The sequence below is a fragment of the Parasteatoda tepidariorum genome, chromosome 5 (assembly GCF_982258835.1).
Source record: "Parasteatoda tepidariorum strain Cologne lab strain chromosome 5, Ptep-v5.0, whole genome shotgun sequence".
Classification (NCBI taxonomy): domain Eukaryota; kingdom Metazoa; phylum Arthropoda; class Arachnida; order Araneae; family Theridiidae; genus Parasteatoda; species Parasteatoda tepidariorum.
In genome coordinates this window covers 79054627-79071737 of record NC_141759.1, presented here as the reverse complement: position 1 = coordinate 79071737, position 17111 = coordinate 79054627, and the positions used below count along the sequence as shown (strand labels likewise).

Genomic DNA, 17111 nt, shown 5'->3' with positions numbered 1-17111 from the left:
CTTCACCATCAACTTCCGCAATGGCAGAATTCTCTGGTTCTTTATATTTAGCTTATAAGGCATTAATTTGTTAATTATCTTCATAACATATCACTTATTTGTAAAGAGGTTTAGTTGAGCGACCTCGTTTTCTTTAGGCTAAAAACGGGACATTTTAGGTGACAAAAGTTTCTTGACGTCGCCAAGACGAATGCTTGTCGCCACTGAAATGTATTATCATTGTCATAGTCTAACGCTAAAACTGATGGTGTTTTTATTATGGTAATTAAACTCTATTATCTCTGCGACAACTTTATATCTAATAAAATACTAATTAATAACTGTGAGAAAAACGACTAAGTGAGATTTGCTGTTTGGTATTTTCTTTCTGTTTCGATTCGATTTATTATAATTTCTTTTAAACTAAAAATTGTGATAAATTGAAAAATCTAAAAATGCTTTTTCTGACAACGAAAACTAACTTACTAAACTTTCTGAAAACAAACGAATCCACCGTGAGTTTTGAAACGGTTCCAAACTAAGTTTTTATTTATGAATTATTATTTCATTTAGTTTTTATTTCCGATTAAACAAAAAGTTTTATTTTAATTTATCATACATTTGAATTGCTTTCATATTTCAAAGGCTTTGACAACATGTAACAAAAACACAAAATAAAAATAAGCATCTTTGAGGACTCCAGAGAAACGCCAGGACGATTTTGAAATTGGAACGTTTGTCCCCCAAAGATGCGATACAGATACGAAACATGGTGATTACTAATCCTCACGGTTTGCACCGAGTACAGTGTTGACGTAAAATATCTCCAATGTTAGACTGATCATGAGTTAGAATCCCCTTGCTGTTGGGTTAACCATGGAAGGTTTTCTTGATTTTCAAATCAATGCTTCATAAAAGTGGGTTAGTTTAACCACAATGAGTTTAATTCCATGCTTGATCCTGTAGTTCAATTGTTTTTTGGGCTCTAAACTACTAGGCTTAAGACTAGTACTTATTAACCGGAAAGGGTTAGCTGTTCAACCTTGGTGATAACAAATAATAAAAATGCTTTGCGCGAAAATAAATAAATAAATATGCAGTTATTTTTTTTAAAGTATTAATATGCAGTTATTTTTTTTAAAAGTATTTTAAAATAAATTTTCTAGAATCTTTTGGGATCAGTGCAATTATCAAATAAGAAGAAAAAGTACTTATTCATGATTGGGTAAATTAATTTAGAACTAGTTGTTTATGGTACTTTTCACAAAATATAATGGTTAACATACAGGGGATCACAGTCATTGGCTGGATTGACATCCGAGGTCTTGAAATTAATATAGTATGTTAATAAAATGCTAGAGGGAAGCTTTTCCAAAAAATTGTTTTTTCAACTTTTACAGATTAAAATCTAATAAAGTGATCTGCAGAATTTTATCAAATCTTGCGCAAATTTGTTATTATAGCTACAACTTCAATTAAATAATTTTTTTAGATGAGCAATAGTATTACTAAATGTGTGTTTACTAAAACTTGTATCTATGGTAATGACAGAAGGAATTATTTCTTTGAAGAACATAGTGGAAACGAAACAAATTTGCTACCACTTCTTAATCTGAATCTTATATTTATGGCAACGACAGAAGGAATTATTTCTTAGAAGAACATAGTGGAAACGAAACAAATTTGCTACCACTTCTTAATCTGAATCTTATATTTATGGCAACGACAGAAGGAATTATTTCTTAGAAGAACATAGTGGAAACGAAACAAATTTGCTACCACTTCTTAATCTGAATCTTATATTTATGGCAACGACAGAAGGAATTATTTCTTTGAAGAACATAGTGGAAACGAAACAAATTTGCTACCACTTCTTAATCTGAATCTTATATTTATGGCAACGACAGAAGGAACATAGTTCTTTGAAGAACATAGTGTAAACGAAATGAGTTCGTATACTTATGCATGATCGCAGAAATTTCGAAAACGTATATTTTATGCGTGACCCGTATACATTGTGTTAAATATTATCAAAAGTTAGCTTTATAATTGAAATGGAGCAAAAAAATCGACATGGTCCGTGTACTTAAACACAATTCTCATTTCCAGGACAACTCGTGAATGACATACGCCTCACATAAATGTCACGTGCTTTTGTCTTGAGAATTAGCTGCGTATTCTAGCGCTAGAAGTATGTCAGATTTTTTTTTAAAACTCTTATTGGAAAGTATGTTTTAAACATTTTTTTTAAATCAAATAAATGTCTCAAGTGGTAAAAAGAATATATTGTCATCAATGGCCAACCGTCACAAAGAAACCTTTCACTGGGAGCCTTACCTGGAAATAAGGAAAAATACTTTCATAAAAACCATAGTCATTTTTAGCCTATTTAATTTTTTAACTTGTTTTCTTTAGGAGAAAAACTCTTTTCCCGGCAAAAAAACAACCCTGTATGTATTTTATATATATTAATAAATCATGAAACGCTTACCCTCCCTAAAACAATCTAGGCATAAAACAACAGTTTTTTTTCTTCCAATTTCTTCAATTTCAACATTTTTACATACGATTGCATCCAATTAAAGCTGTCTGCGGAAGTACTTTCGTGACGGTGAAATAATAAACAGTTTTTCTTTAAATTTTATTTTTATTTTTAAGCGATGTAAATCTATCTTTCTATATTATTTTACTGATATGAAAGCATCAAAGATCTGTTAAAACAAAAACAAAAAAAAGCAACAATAAAAGGAACAAACAGAGCAACATTTTTTCCCAAGGTAACTATTATTTGAAGGAACAATAAACATTCAAAGAAAAAAACACTTAAAATTTCTATGACGCTTGAACAAATAGAAATTTTGAAAAACATTCTAGTTAAGTTTTTAATTCAAATGGTAAACAAATTCTCGTCAAGTAAAAATAAAAAAAAACTGAATCAAGTTCGTTAACAAATTTGATCCTTCCAGCATGCTAAGCTTCTTTTTCTTTAAATTTTTTTAAAGTTTTTTTTAATGGCGGGCACTTGGAACTATTGTCCATTGGCCACAGAAAGTGCCAGAACTGCTAACTCTCTTTTCGTTACCCAATGGGCACCACGGCGGTGGAGCAGCATCTCCCACGTCGCACTACCACAACCCGTTTATAGGTCGGGTCACATTCACACACAAAGGAGAAAGGACATAGAGCACAGATAGGGAGAAAGAAACATCCATGCCTTGCTCGGGATTCATACCCAGAATCTCTCTGATGCAAGGACAGTTCCCTGCCCCCTACACAGGCCGGTCGGCGCATGCTAAGTTTAAACTCAGTAGTTACATTATTGCAGTCCGTAGAGCGATCCGTATGGTGTTTTTCTAACACGTTTAACAGTTAATAGCTCTCGAACTATTAATCAAATGTTAGTTTTTTTATTCTATCTTAATCCCTGTGCACTTATTTAGAAAACCTAATAATTTCAAGTCTCTAAGTTTCATAGTTTTTTGGCAGCAAAGCACCCAAGACCGCGGCGGTGGCCCTTAAAATTTTTTTATGTAGAGAGAAATTTACCTTTGAATTTTATTTCATTTCTATTTGACCACCTATGACTGTCTTACAGCCAACTCTTGCAGCCAAGCACAGAGAATGATGAAGAGTTTCCAATCTAAGGTCAAATGATGCTGATGCAAACCAAGTCTATTGCGGGGGTGTGTTAAAAAAAGTTTTTTTTTCCAAAAAAAGAGAAGGAAAAAAACATTCTCGCCTAGATAGTTTCAGTGCCGTGCTACGGTAATAACTTTACAAGTTGGACAATGAATTTATCGTTTTCGTTTATTTATTGAGTTTATCGTTTTCATTTATTTTTAATTGAACATATAAAGCTGTCTGTAATCGTTTGGTTATTTGTTTTTATTTTAATTCTATAGCATGCTTCGATGTTTATTCTTAAAGGATGCCGAGTGTTACTGAAGACCAAAATACATTTTGTAAAGTAAATATTGATTTAATTTATATATTTTAATTTGCGACAACTTTCCTTGTTCTTAAATTTATCTCTTTATTTTAAAAGAAATGCAATTTTATATAGGTGACCTATTAATCCTTTTAAACTAATAGATTAATTAATACGGAAACACGTTACTGCTTATAATTACTGCATAAATGTCTTTCGATAAATTATTAATGTAGTTTTTTCTTCTTTTCTCTGTTTATTGTAGAATTTTTCATATGGCAGAATAAAATGAACAGCAGAAAATAAAAATGCGTCAGAAAAAGCTTTATACAAATAATAACACTAATATCTATGCTAAAAGGTTTATAGTTTATTGCTAATTTTTATATTTCTGAACTATTAAAAGTTATAAAACACTCAAAATGCACTGTGCTATAATATAATATAATATAATATAATATAATATAATATAATATAATATAATATAATATAATATAATATAATATAATATAATATAATATAATATAATATAAGGGTAGAGAGAGCTATCTTGTTTCAGAAAAATAAGTAAGGTAGTGAAACACGAGTGCTACCAATGTTTTGCTTTTTGGAAAAAGGAACCGTGTTCTTAACGCATAGCGCGCAATCGATTTTTTCAAAAAAATATGTTACAGCTGTTAGAGATTAAAATTTAAAGAAGTGGTAGACAAGATTTCATAAAAGCTGCAGCAAACTTGACTCTATACCTACAACTTCAATTAAAAAAAGCTACGACGAGCGATTGTAGTACTGATTTCAAACCGACTGAATTATTTTGGTTTTTGATAATCATGAATGGATAATTTCTTTGAGAAACAGAGCGAAAATGAAGTATATTTGCTGCCACTTTTTAAACTTTTGTATGGACTGCAGAAATTTCAGAAACGTATTTTTACGCAAACCGCTTGCAATGCGTTGAATGAAATATTAATGTATTGCACAGTTTTTTTGTTTCATCGAAATAAAACTTAGCCACTTCCTTCTCGCTCCTGAAGTATCGTCCTCGATTTCTTGTGCTCGTGATATTTCCAGGCTGGAGTGTTCAAAAGTAACGTGCGAAAAGATTAAGACAATATATTTCTTATGCCGGAAATCATGCTTATTTCTCAATCTACACACCAAATGGCTATACCAGACTATTGTTGTAAAATATCTGACGACAAATGCAGGATTATTAAGCATTTTAAATTTGGCAATCAATGCAATATTTAAATTGTCAATGACAGAAGTCTCCAAATTGAATATGCAATTAAAATAAATGAATTAAAAAAACTGTTCCAGCTATACCAATCTAACATTTTCAGTTTGCATAAAAAAGTGTTGTTATAGGATCACCGGAACTCGCACATTTGTAACCAGTCTTTTATTTCAAATTAAATACAACTTTTTGATACATTTCATAAAAACATTTTAATCAGAGAGTAGTTTCTTATAACTGATAACTAATCTTTTTAGGCCTTGGCATTTTTTGTTAAAAATCTTAAAATTGTAAATTTTACACTATAATTTTTAGGGTGGATTTTATGAAATACTTATACATAACATTAAATTATAGGGTTTTAGGGATTAAATTGTCGTTATTGCACTGATGTAAAACCGAACTGAATAAGAATATCTGGGAGCCTCAGGCCGTTTTGCAGCCCTTTGCCCATTCCTTCTAATCTTGATCGATGTAGTGGTTCGATGTATCGGCAGGATTATATTTGTACTAAAATATTTAAAAAAAAAGTGAGTTGGAAAATAATTATTCAAATTCTAAATTTTATTAATAATTGATTTTGTAAATTAAATAAATTTTAATGATGAATAACTGTTTCTCTTAGATCTAAATAACTGCAAATAAGTGCACTTTGGAAAAATTATTGTTTAAAAGAGGGCGGGTTTGAAAGATTTTACTGCTAACGCAGAAAAAGACACCAGTGTTTGATTCTGTATTTCATAATGATGAATTTTTAAAATGCTTACTATAACATTTTATACTAATTTTGACCTAAATCAATACAAAACAATGTAAAAGATATGAAAAATATGTTTAATAAAAATTCTGCGTCTAAGAGTTACACAATGGAGTGTTCCAAAAAGTGTTCCATCGCATGTTCAGGATATTACAGGCTACTCAATTATGTAAATTAATGGGAAAAAAAGTCGCAAATAGATTTAAACAAGGAAAAAAAGGAGCTCATTTCATTGAAATTTATTTGAAAAATGCAGCTTAATACAATATACACTCTATAACAAAAAAATCGACGCACCAAGAAGCAATCATCCGATTGCTTTGAAATTTCGTATGCATGAATGATTTGAACAGATATGGCTGGAATGATGCCGACAGGGGACGTATAGTCTTTAGCGACGAATCCCGCTTCAAACTCTTCCTTGGCCTGCCAGATCACCAGATCTCTCTCCCATCGAGCATGTCTGGGATATGATGGGAAGGCGATTGCATCTGGCACTGAATGTTGATGACCTCGTTCGACAATTGGATCGAATTTGGCAGGAAATACCGCAAGAGACCATCCGGGAGCTTTATCGGTCTATGCCACGCCGTGTGGCAGCTTGTATCCAGGCTAGAGACGGGTCAACACCTTATTGAACTTGCTACTGTAACTCTGCAATAAATTATTCAATTGTTCTGAAATTTTAATCATTTACTACTCTGTACATTGTCTTCTTATCCACCAATTTTCGTTTTAATCGGACAACTCCTTCTTGGTGCGTCGATTTTTTTTTGTTATAGAGTGTAATATTGAAATGAAAAAATTCATTATTAAACACACAATACCAAACTAGAAAAACAGTATGATAACCTAAACATATTAACATAATTTCTTACATAAACATATTTGTCAGATCGCCATCTCTGAGTGAAACCGAATATCAAAGCGATAAAGATCTTTCCATCAACATTATGATCCTTAAGTATCGTATTTCCATCATGCTCGTGAAATTTTACATGAAAAACTCGAATGTCTTTATCTACGGAGTCTACATAAATTAGAAGTATAGGAAGATAAGGCGAAGAAAAATTAAGGACAAATTTTTCTGTATAACTTGAGTGAATCGTTTGTGCATTGCACTAAGGAATACTAAGAGTACAGATAAAAAAATAATTTGCTGCGCAAATTCTTAATGCGCCCTGATAAGAACAGGAATGTCACGTGACCAGAGAAGAGGAAACAATTTTCAAGATTTTTATCACATTGTAGGAACGTTTTCTAATATTTAATTTTCTCGTAGAGAAGAATTATGAACAATTAAGATGTAAAGAAGAATTATTTATTAAGTTCAGATAGATAAACGCGGCCTCCGCATTCATTTCGCTTGAAATTTGTGGACGTTGTTTCGTTCGTTTCAATGTTTCTGTTTTAATTAATCATTATATTTGATACAGATTAATTTGTATTCCTTTTTTAGTTGCTACCTTGTTTGAATTATTAATTTGTGCATTGCACTTCGAAATTGGTAAATAATAATTTGCAACGTTCAGGTAAAAAATGAATTGAAACGTGCAATCTTGATGCCACACAGATGTCACGTGATAAGAGAAGAGCAAAGAATTTTCAGTATTCTTATCATATATTGTATGGAAAGTTTACCTATCTTTAATATTCCAAAGGAAGGGAAAAATAATTTTTTGACTTTTTAATTAAGATTGTTTGTAGTGGTAGCAATATAATAACTCAGGGGTGGCCAAGCTCTTTGATAGTCGAGCCATTTTTCAAAATTTGACATTTTTCGCGAGCCGCAATTTAATACGTATTTAAAAGGTATGCAGGTATTAAATTTTTTTTATACAGAAATTATATTTATTGAAAACATATAAATTAAAGTACAAAATATGTGTATTGAATTTTAATATTAAAAATTAAACACATATATTATACGTCTCTTGACAATTCTTTAAAATTCGGTGAATAATTGGTGATAGCACTTCTCAGTAATTCTTTGAGATGCTGGTTAGTTAATACTGATCGGTGTTTGGATTTCACGAATTTTAAAGTGGAATAAAATGATTCCCATAAGTACGTTGTTCCGAATATAGAAATAATTAGACAAGCAGCCTTTTTTAATTCAGGATACTTCGATTCTGGTACAAATTTCCAAAATTCAACAATCGACCTCGACTTATATTTTAACTGTAGAGCTTGATCGTCTTGCATCTCTATTAATTCCAATTCTTCAGATGCTTTTTCGGTCATAATTATATTGGAAATGGAAAACTCACCTTGAATTACGTTAATTTCAATTGGGTTCAGAAAAATATTAAAATATAATAGCACAAACATGAAAAGGTAATTCGGGTACATTTATCGAGAGCCACGAATAATCCTTCAAAGAGCCGCATGTGGCTCGCGAGCCGCAGGTTGGCCACCCTTGTAATAACTGATTTAACAGTAGGCGTGAATTATTTTGACTAGACAAATATTTTATTTTAAAAAAAATTGTTAATAAGTCTTTCATAATTTTTTTTCTTCAATTATTTATATGTAGTGGTGGTCAAAATCAATATAAATCCTTTTTATTAAGCAAGGAAAAAACATTAACGTTACGTTTATTCTTTCAAAAATATAAATTACGTTTTTACCACTTTAAAAATAATACTCTTGCAAAAATCAAGAGATTCGACAGAGATCAATATGACATTTCACTTAAAAATTGTTCAAGTCGTAGAAACCCCGTTCCAGTAATATTAATATAAAAACATCAAGTGTAATTGTACTGATAAATTTCAACATATAGTACGGAAAAATCTCTCTCTTTCTCTCTCTATATATACAGTGAATTCGCGATAACTGATAGGACTGACGAAAAACTTCGACATATCGGAAGTTCGACTTACCGTTAGTTTCAGTTTTGGATTTTCAAAATATTGTCGGATTATTTAATTAATGCTTATTAATTACAAATCTTCTAAATGCTTACAATATTTAAGATCATTTTTCTGACAAGTCATTTACGATAAGACTGTTTGAAGCACTTTATGATCCATCGACTGCAACTTTGCTGTTGTGTTTGGCGGGAGAAACTGCAAGTTTACTGCTTTCAAATTAGGTAGATCACTATGCGCTGTGCATTTATCCATTAAGAGAATCACTTTTCTTTTTTTTAGCGAAGAATTTCCGATCCAATTTTCTTACAAAGTCTTCAAATAAAACTGATGTCATCCAAAACTTTTTGTTAGATTTGCAATCCAAAGGATGTTTCGTGCTTCCGATAAATCTACCCGATCTATCCAGCGATGAAATAACTTAAATTTACAAGAATTATCTGCGTACACATATTTACAAAAGCAACCATTTTATTTTTCGTAGAACACATCTAGCACAACATTCTTTCCGTTGCCACTCACACTTTTCATATATACACAGGCTAAAAAATCGTTTTAGTTAATATTTACACTTTAAATGAATGACGTCATTTTATGAGAGTGACGTAACACTCCCACCTTTTGATTATGTGTATTCCAATAATCAAAATAACAAAAAATCTAATATAAAGTTAAAATTATGTGTCCAAATATCTTGATGGTATCTTAACAGTTCGGCCACTTCTTGTGGTAACGATGTTTCGTAAGGTACTAGAGAAATTATTATGTTTGTCACCTTCATTTGAAGTTGCGCTTTCGTTTGGAGTTGAACCTTCATTTGGTGTCGAACGTATTTCCAGCGGATAAATCCGCTGCACTGGCCTCAACAACTCGGTATGTGCTGTTTTAAGTCGAGCCACGCGTATCCTTTTATCTTTACCAGGATAGACGGCAATAACTTTAGCCATCGGCCAGTGTAATCTTTTCTTTAAGTCATCTTCGATTAACACAATCTCGCCAACCTTTAGATCATAATAGTTATTCTTCTTGCGCGGTTGAAGGAGTGTCGCTAGGTATTCGCGGCGAAATCTTCTTCTCAACTGTTCTCTTAACGTCTGTTGATACCTATAGCGTTTTTTAAGATCTATTGTATCCAGCTGATCTAAATCAGGTACTCCCACCGTCGAGATCTCTTGTAAAAACATGGACGGAGAAAGAGGTATTAAGTCATCCAGATCTTCTGAGAGGTATGTGAGAGGTCTTGAATTGTGGAATCATGTATTCCAGAGGATTTATTAAGAGTGTGGCTGAGAAATCCTGTAATTACTAAGAAAAATGATTCAAGTGATTCCTATGGCAATAAATTATCGCAGTTATTAACATTTTTGAGAGCCGAAGTCGAAGGCGAAGAACGTATTTCTATGGCGAAAACTGGTTTTAAAAATTATGACTCTTCGCATCGTAAAAGAGACAAAGATTTCGAAATATCAACTCCTGTTTTTACTGCAAATGATTTGCTCTCTGAGAATAGGCCAATAACACCACATTTTAAACGCAACTGCATTTTTTGCGGGAAACAACATAACTCAGAAAATTGTTTTAAAGGTAAGAATTTATCATTAGATGAGAAACAGGAAATAATAAAGAAACAGAAGGCCTGTTTTTTATGTCTGAAGGTGGGACATCGCTCGAAACACTGCAGGGCTAATATTCGATGTATTGTCTGTAACAAAAGACATTGGCCTGTAATGTACCCAGACTTGAGCCAAATAAATCAGACATCGGCTGTGGATACATCAGCTGAAGAAAATACTACTTTGTCGAATCAAAGTCAACCTGAAGTCTTATTGCAAACCCTTATGGTAGTTATTGAAGCCAATGGACAACGGAAAACTGTTAGAGCACTATGTGATACAGGATCTCAATGGTCGTACATCCTGAAATCAACAATAAATGAAATGGGATGGAGGACCAACAAAAATGAAACTTTAACACACGTAGTCTTTGGTGGAGCTAGTTCCAGAAAAGAACATAAAAAATACACATTGTGGATAAGAAATATGAAGAAAAATAAAAAGTTCGAAATTCAAGTTTTAGACCAACAGGTAATCTGTGGCTATATTCCAAGTTTGAAAAATGGTCCTTGGTTAGCTGAATTACGAAGTAAAGGAATCCATATCTCTGATGTAGGTAAAGATTCTCAACAAATCGAACTTTTGATAGGAGCGGATTATATTGGAAAACTATACACTGGTCAAACCATGCAATTAAAGTGCGGACTGGTAGCAATGGAAACGTACCTTGGTTGGACTGTAATGGGAAAACCAAACCATACTTATAGTTCCACTGGGCTTATCTCAACATCACTTTTCATTCAAAATACTTCGGTTACTGACTTATGGGAATTGGAAATAATTGGTATAGCTGATCCTTGCGAGACAATTACTTCAGAAGAATACGATGCTTTAGCAACGGAACACTTTTCTAGAACTGTCAAAATACACCCAGATGGTAGATATGAAATTAGTCTTCCTTGGGTGAAAGATGTAAGCGATATGCTTTGTAACAGAGATATTGCGGGCAGAAGATTGAAAACGATGACAGCTAAACTTATCAAGGATAACCGTTTGGATAGTTATAATGCAGTTTTTGGAGAATGGATAAAAGAAGGTTTCATCGAAGAATCAAACGAAGGTACCGGCCATTATCTTCCTCATAGAGGAGTTTTCAAGTCCAATTCCACCACGAACGTCAGACCAGTTTTTGACGCTTCTTGTAAAACAAGAGATAACTTATCGTTAAATGACTACCTGATGAAAGGACCAAACTTGCTAAAAATGATCCCTACCTTACTAATAAAATTTCGAGAAAAGAAAATTGGAGTTATATCAGATATAAGGAAGGCTTTTCTCCAGATATCCGTAAATGAAGACGATAGAAAATATTTAAAATTTCTATGGTGGGAGGATAAGGAAGCAAAAACAGTTAAAGTTTTTCAACACGCCAGAGTTGTCTTTGGTTTAAATTGCAGTCCTTTTTTACTGGGAGCTGTTATTCAACATCATTTGAACAAGTATGAATCCTCCAATGTCCAAGAGGTGGCTATGAAGTTGAAAAAATCCTTCTACGTTGACAACTGTGTCACGTCTGTGGATTCGGAACAAGAGTTAAAAGAGTTCATTCAATGTTCGACAGACTTAATGGCTGCAGCGAAATTCGAACTGCGAGGTTGGGAGTTTACAGAGAAAGAAAACTTAACTGAAAAATTTGAACCGTCACCTGTGTTGGGTCTTTTGTGGGACAGATCAGAGGACGTATTGTTTTGTGACACTCGAACAATTATTGATCCTCCAGAAATTATCACCAGAAGAGTAATGTTATCTTTTGCTAATCGAGTATTTGATCCAATCGGATTTACTTGTCCAATTATGTTATATCCGAAGATTTTATTGCAAACAAGTTGGCAATCAAAATTAGGTCGGGATTCAAAAGTTTCTGAGGATATAAAAATGAAATTTCTCAAATGGTTGGAAGACCTGAATATACTGCATATAGTGAAAATTCCCCGTCACGCTATTTTGAGAAATAGTAGCTTAAGTCTTCATGTATTTTGCGACGCTAGTGGTCTGTCCTATGCAGCTGTTGTTTACATTAGATGTGAGACAGAATATCAAACAACAGTACAATTGTTACTTGCTAAATCAAGAATGGCACCTTTAAAAAGAGTATCTATTCCTAGACTTGAACTAGGCTGGTACTCGTCTAGCAGATTTCGTTAAGAAAAGCTTAGAAATAGAAAATGACAAGATTCATTATTGGTCCGATTCTACAACTGCTTTACAATGGATCCAGAAAGATGAGCCATGGAGTGTGTTTGTCAGAAATAGAGTAAAAGAAATCCATGCTCTTTCATCAGAAAATTGGCGACACGTTCCCGGTCACTCTAATCCAGCCGATCTACAATCACGCGGCTGCTCGGTAACAAAATTATTGAGTTCAAGGTGGTGGGAAGGTCCTTCCTGGTTGAAATTACCTGAAAACACATGGCCTCTATCTGAATATATAATTGATGAACAAGTTATCAACAAGGAAAAAGAAAAAAGAACAACCATACTCATAAGTAAAAATTTGCTTGGAACAAATAAGTTTTTTTCTTATTTTTCAAGCTACACAAAAAATGTCAGAATGGTTGGATGGATTCTAAGATTCCTTGAAAATTGCAAACTGTCTGAAAAAGATAGGAAAAAGGGTGGACTAACTCTGGCTGAAGTAGAAAATGCAGAAATCAAACTTATAAAAGTTATTCAAAATGAAGCATTTACTGCAGATTATATAAAAAGCTTAAAATCATTGAATGTCTTCAAAGATGAAAAAGGAATATATAGAATTAAAACAAAATTGACAGAGAGAAATGATACCGAGAATTTTAGATTGCCTATTTTGCTTCCAGAAAAACTTATGTTGGTTGATATGCTAATCAAAGAGAAGTATTTGAAATGTTTGCATGCTGGACTGCAAATTTTACTGTCCAATTTAAGAGAAAATTATTGGATTATTAATGGACGTCGAGCAGTTCGTCGCATCCTCAAAACCTGTGTTAGATGCAAACGATATAATGCACGAAGTATAAAAACGGTTCCCGTAGGTTTACCTGAAGACAGAGTTAAAGAAGCTTCTGTTTTTGAAGTGGTCGGGATAGATCTTGCCGGACCTCTTCATTTAAAGGAAGGTGTGAAAAGTTGGATTGTCATCTACACATGTGCCGTTTATCGATCAATACATCTCGAACTGGTGCAGTCACTTTCAACTAAGGCGTTCCTTTTGAGTTTACGAAGATTCATTGCTCGCCGAGGAAGACCTCACATCATCTATTGTGACAACGGGAGTAATTTTATAGGAGCTGAGAATCTACTTCAGTCCTTAGATTGGAAGTCAATTGAAGCTGAAACATCAGTATACAAAATTGAATGGAAATTTAATCCACCGTCTGCTCCCTGGTGGGGAGGCTTTTGGGAGATTATGGTGAAATTGGTAAAAAATATTCTTCGAAAAATTTTGGGGGAAGCATGCCTTTCATACGAAGAAATGATTAGTGTTCTGTGTGACTGCGAGTCCGTTATCACGTCCGGGTACCCACAATGTTTCGTGCTTCCGATAAATCTACCCGATCTATCCAGCGATGAAATAACTTAAATTTACAAGAATTATCTGCGTACACATATTTACAAAAGCAACCATTTTATTTTTCGTAGAACACATCTAGCACAACATTCTTTCCGTTGCCACTCACACTTTTCATATATACACAGGCTAAAAAATCGTTTTAGTTAATATTTACACTTTAAATGAATGACGTCATTTTATGAGAGTGACGTAACAAAGGATACGTTTTTACATTCTTGAAACATCGGGGATTTCGGTATTTACCGATAACAAGTAAGGGCAATTTCTCTGTCCTAGACGCATTTCGTTCAACTAGGACAGTCAAACGTTCCTTGCACATTTTGCCCCCCTGAGCAGTTTTCATCCTTAAACATCATAGTCTTATTTGGAAGACATTTAAAAAATAAACCCATATCATCAATATTGAAAACATCATTTTCACTGTATCCTTGAAGTAAATTTGGTAACGTTTCATTTAACCTCTTTTCACATACTTCAAGAGGGACAGCTTTAGCTTCTCCATGAAGAGTGCGAAAGACATTGTGTGTGTTTTGCAAAGAAAGGGGCAAGATATCAGCTCCAAGGTTTTTTTTTCTTGCTTTAAAAGATCCAAAAAAAATCGAGTTAAAGGGAGTAAAGTTCGAGTAATTGAGAATAATTAACATGAAATTGAAGATAAAAGGGTCGGGACCTCATAAAAAAATCGAGTTATAGTAATATTCGAGTTATAGCGAATTGACTGTATATATATTCCTGTTACGGTTTCATCGTACTAAAACCTATTTTTTTAAAACAACCAAGTCGTATGCATAGAGAATATGAGAATTAAATAGTAACTGAAAAATAGTCTCGCTAATGTGCTTTTTCTATTTGTTGTAAAAACAAGAACAATAAAAACAAAACACTTAGCCAGAGATCTAGATTAATAAAAAGAGAGATAACAAAAAAGAGGAATAGCAAAAAAAAGAAAAAAAAATGGAACAGGTATCACAAAATATAATAGTTATTAAAAAAAAGAAAATTAAAAACAAATTCTAACACTAAAATGTTTTAATGTAATTTAAACAAGAAATGTAGTTTTTTAGAGTAAGTCCTAATCGCATGCCTCAATCAGATTTTTTATAGAACACACATATCTAAAAAACGCCAAAAGATTTCTCAAAATAAAACTTAAAAAATAAAATCAAAACAACTAAAGTTGTATTTGCGAACACCAACCATTAAACAAAAATTAAAAAAAAGCCCATTCATTTCAACGGCTTTTATATCTCTTGAACTTCCTTTCCGAGCATTCTGGGGTCAGGGGTGGTCATCAGAAGCTGACCATCTAATTACAGGGTTAGGCAAAATAATGTTCTACAGAAGCAGGTGCCTTGTAAGACTTTTTACGTTCCTCCTCTCCACCCTTGCTTGTTGTAGCATTAGACCATCTCTCATTTTCAGATCCGGCAGGTACTACACCAGTCATTAAAGACAGCATGTTTTGTTGCAAAAGTGTGTAGCGATGGTTTTCTACGCCTCCTACTGCTATTACGGTTGAGCCTTCAGGGCAATTTTGTGGTTCCTTCCGTTAGAGAAGACGTTTCTAAATTACGACTATGCTGAGCGGTTTGTGCAAATTAGATCTGAAAGGGAATTCGTATTGCACAGTGTAATTTCATCTCTCATCATGCATGAAATGCTCTTTAATAGCGTGGCATTATTTTGCAATATTATCCAGCACGAAACTAAAAATGCATATTTAGTTTGCATTTAATGATGGTTTAGTAAAGGAACCAGAACTGTAAAGTTGGATATTGAAAATTTTAAATTATTCTCTGTAAAAAAGTGCATTTGATCGTTTTTTCAATTTTTTATTTATTAAAATAAAGTGGGAATTTTAGAGCAACAATATTAGGGATTTTCTGCGAAGTATTCGATCACATATATTTTGGTGTTCCGACTTCTAACAATTTCTGAAAATGTATGAATCGAGATAAGTTCCAACATGCACTTTGCTGAATTTCTTAGCTTTTGAAATCAAGTGATTTTGGAAATTAACCCTTTCGCGCTAACTGTCACAAATACGTGCCAACATAAAACCGTATCAATCAGGGTAAAAAGATAAAACTGGTAATCAAAGTACTTCTTTAGCAGTTAATTTGTGGGCGGAGTTATGATTGTTTGATATATTTAATTCACCATTACTTTGTTCAAAATAAAACTATTTAGCTACACTTTGAATTAACATTGATTATATCTATATACTAGGGGGCTAAGCCCCCTGTTCGCTGTCGCTCACCAACCCCGATTATTGCTTTGCAATATTGCTTCGCAATAATTGTCTTTTCTTGGCAGAAAACAATTTTTCTATTAAAGTTAAAATTATTCACTTAGCATATATGTACTAAAAGGAATTCTGTTTACTTACTCTTGTGCCTCTACTTCCCACGTCTAAATATTACTTTACCCAAATATTAGATCTCTTGGAGAACGGAAGTGATTTTTCGAAGTAATCATTTTTTAAAATAACATATTTATTCTTATAGCATTGTATTGTTCAAACAAATTTAATGAGTTCACAACCATAATTTAATGCTCTCGCTAATAGTAGCAGTACTGGAAAATAAGTTTAAATTAGGGATACAAAGACATTTAACGAAAAGCAATACCTTTACGACTGCTGTTAATTTTGTGCTGATGACAACCAAAACAATATGGAAATGAATGAGGGAAAACTGGATCCTACCACGTGATTTTCTGGCCAATAAAAAAGCACCGACAACAATGGAAGACTGCGAATTTTATATATAGTAAGATTAATAGGCTAGCAATATTTTGTCTCGCTAAAAACTCCCAAACTACGCAACAGAATTAAACAAATAAGGTGTCGTTTTAAAGGTATTGTTATGTAGATGTGCAATAAGGTCTTAAATTATGAAAATTTCCTTTAATTAATTAATAAAATTAATAATTTAGTTTCAACCAATGAGAATTAAGCAAAAAATTTTTTGGGTGGTTCGCATAAGCATTGTTTCCGTAAGCATCGTTTGATTTAAAGCATTTCTGAATTAATAGATTGATAAACAAAAATAAGAGTGGATAAAAAAAACGGAACTGAATTTCTTAAAAAAAGAATTCAATATCTTTAGTTCCTTTGATAAATTTTTAGTTTCATGATAAATTTTTTGTTTCGTTACAATAGAATGGCAATGG

General features: G+C 32.8%; 2 protein-coding genes across 2 annotated transcripts; both read left to right on the top strand.

The window, feature by feature from the left end:
- Window positions 1-10813: 10813 nt before the first annotated feature.
- On the top strand, window positions 10814-12532 carry LOC147809539 (uncharacterized). Its single transcript, XM_087162869.1, has one exon. The coding sequence runs from the start codon at window positions 10814-10816 to the stop codon at window positions 12530-12532; it is 1719 nt and encodes a 572-aa protein (XP_087018995.1).
- Window positions 12533-12938: 406 nt separating this feature from the next.
- Window positions 12939-13946, top strand: LOC147809538 (uncharacterized). Its single transcript, XM_087162868.1, has one exon. The coding sequence runs from the start codon at window positions 12939-12941 to the stop codon at window positions 13944-13946; it is 1008 nt and encodes a 335-aa protein (XP_087018994.1).
- The last annotated feature ends 3165 nt before the right edge of the window (window positions 13947-17111 follow it).

Excerpts from the sequence above, each read along its gene's own strand:
- LOC147809539 (XM_087162869.1), top strand. The coding sequence starts at position 10,814 with ATGAAGAAAAATAAAAAGTTCGAAATTCAAGTTTTAGACCAACAGGTA.
- LOC147809538 (XM_087162868.1), top strand. The coding sequence starts at position 12,939 with ATGGTTGGATGGATTCTAAGATTCCTTGAAAATTGCAAACTGTCTGAA.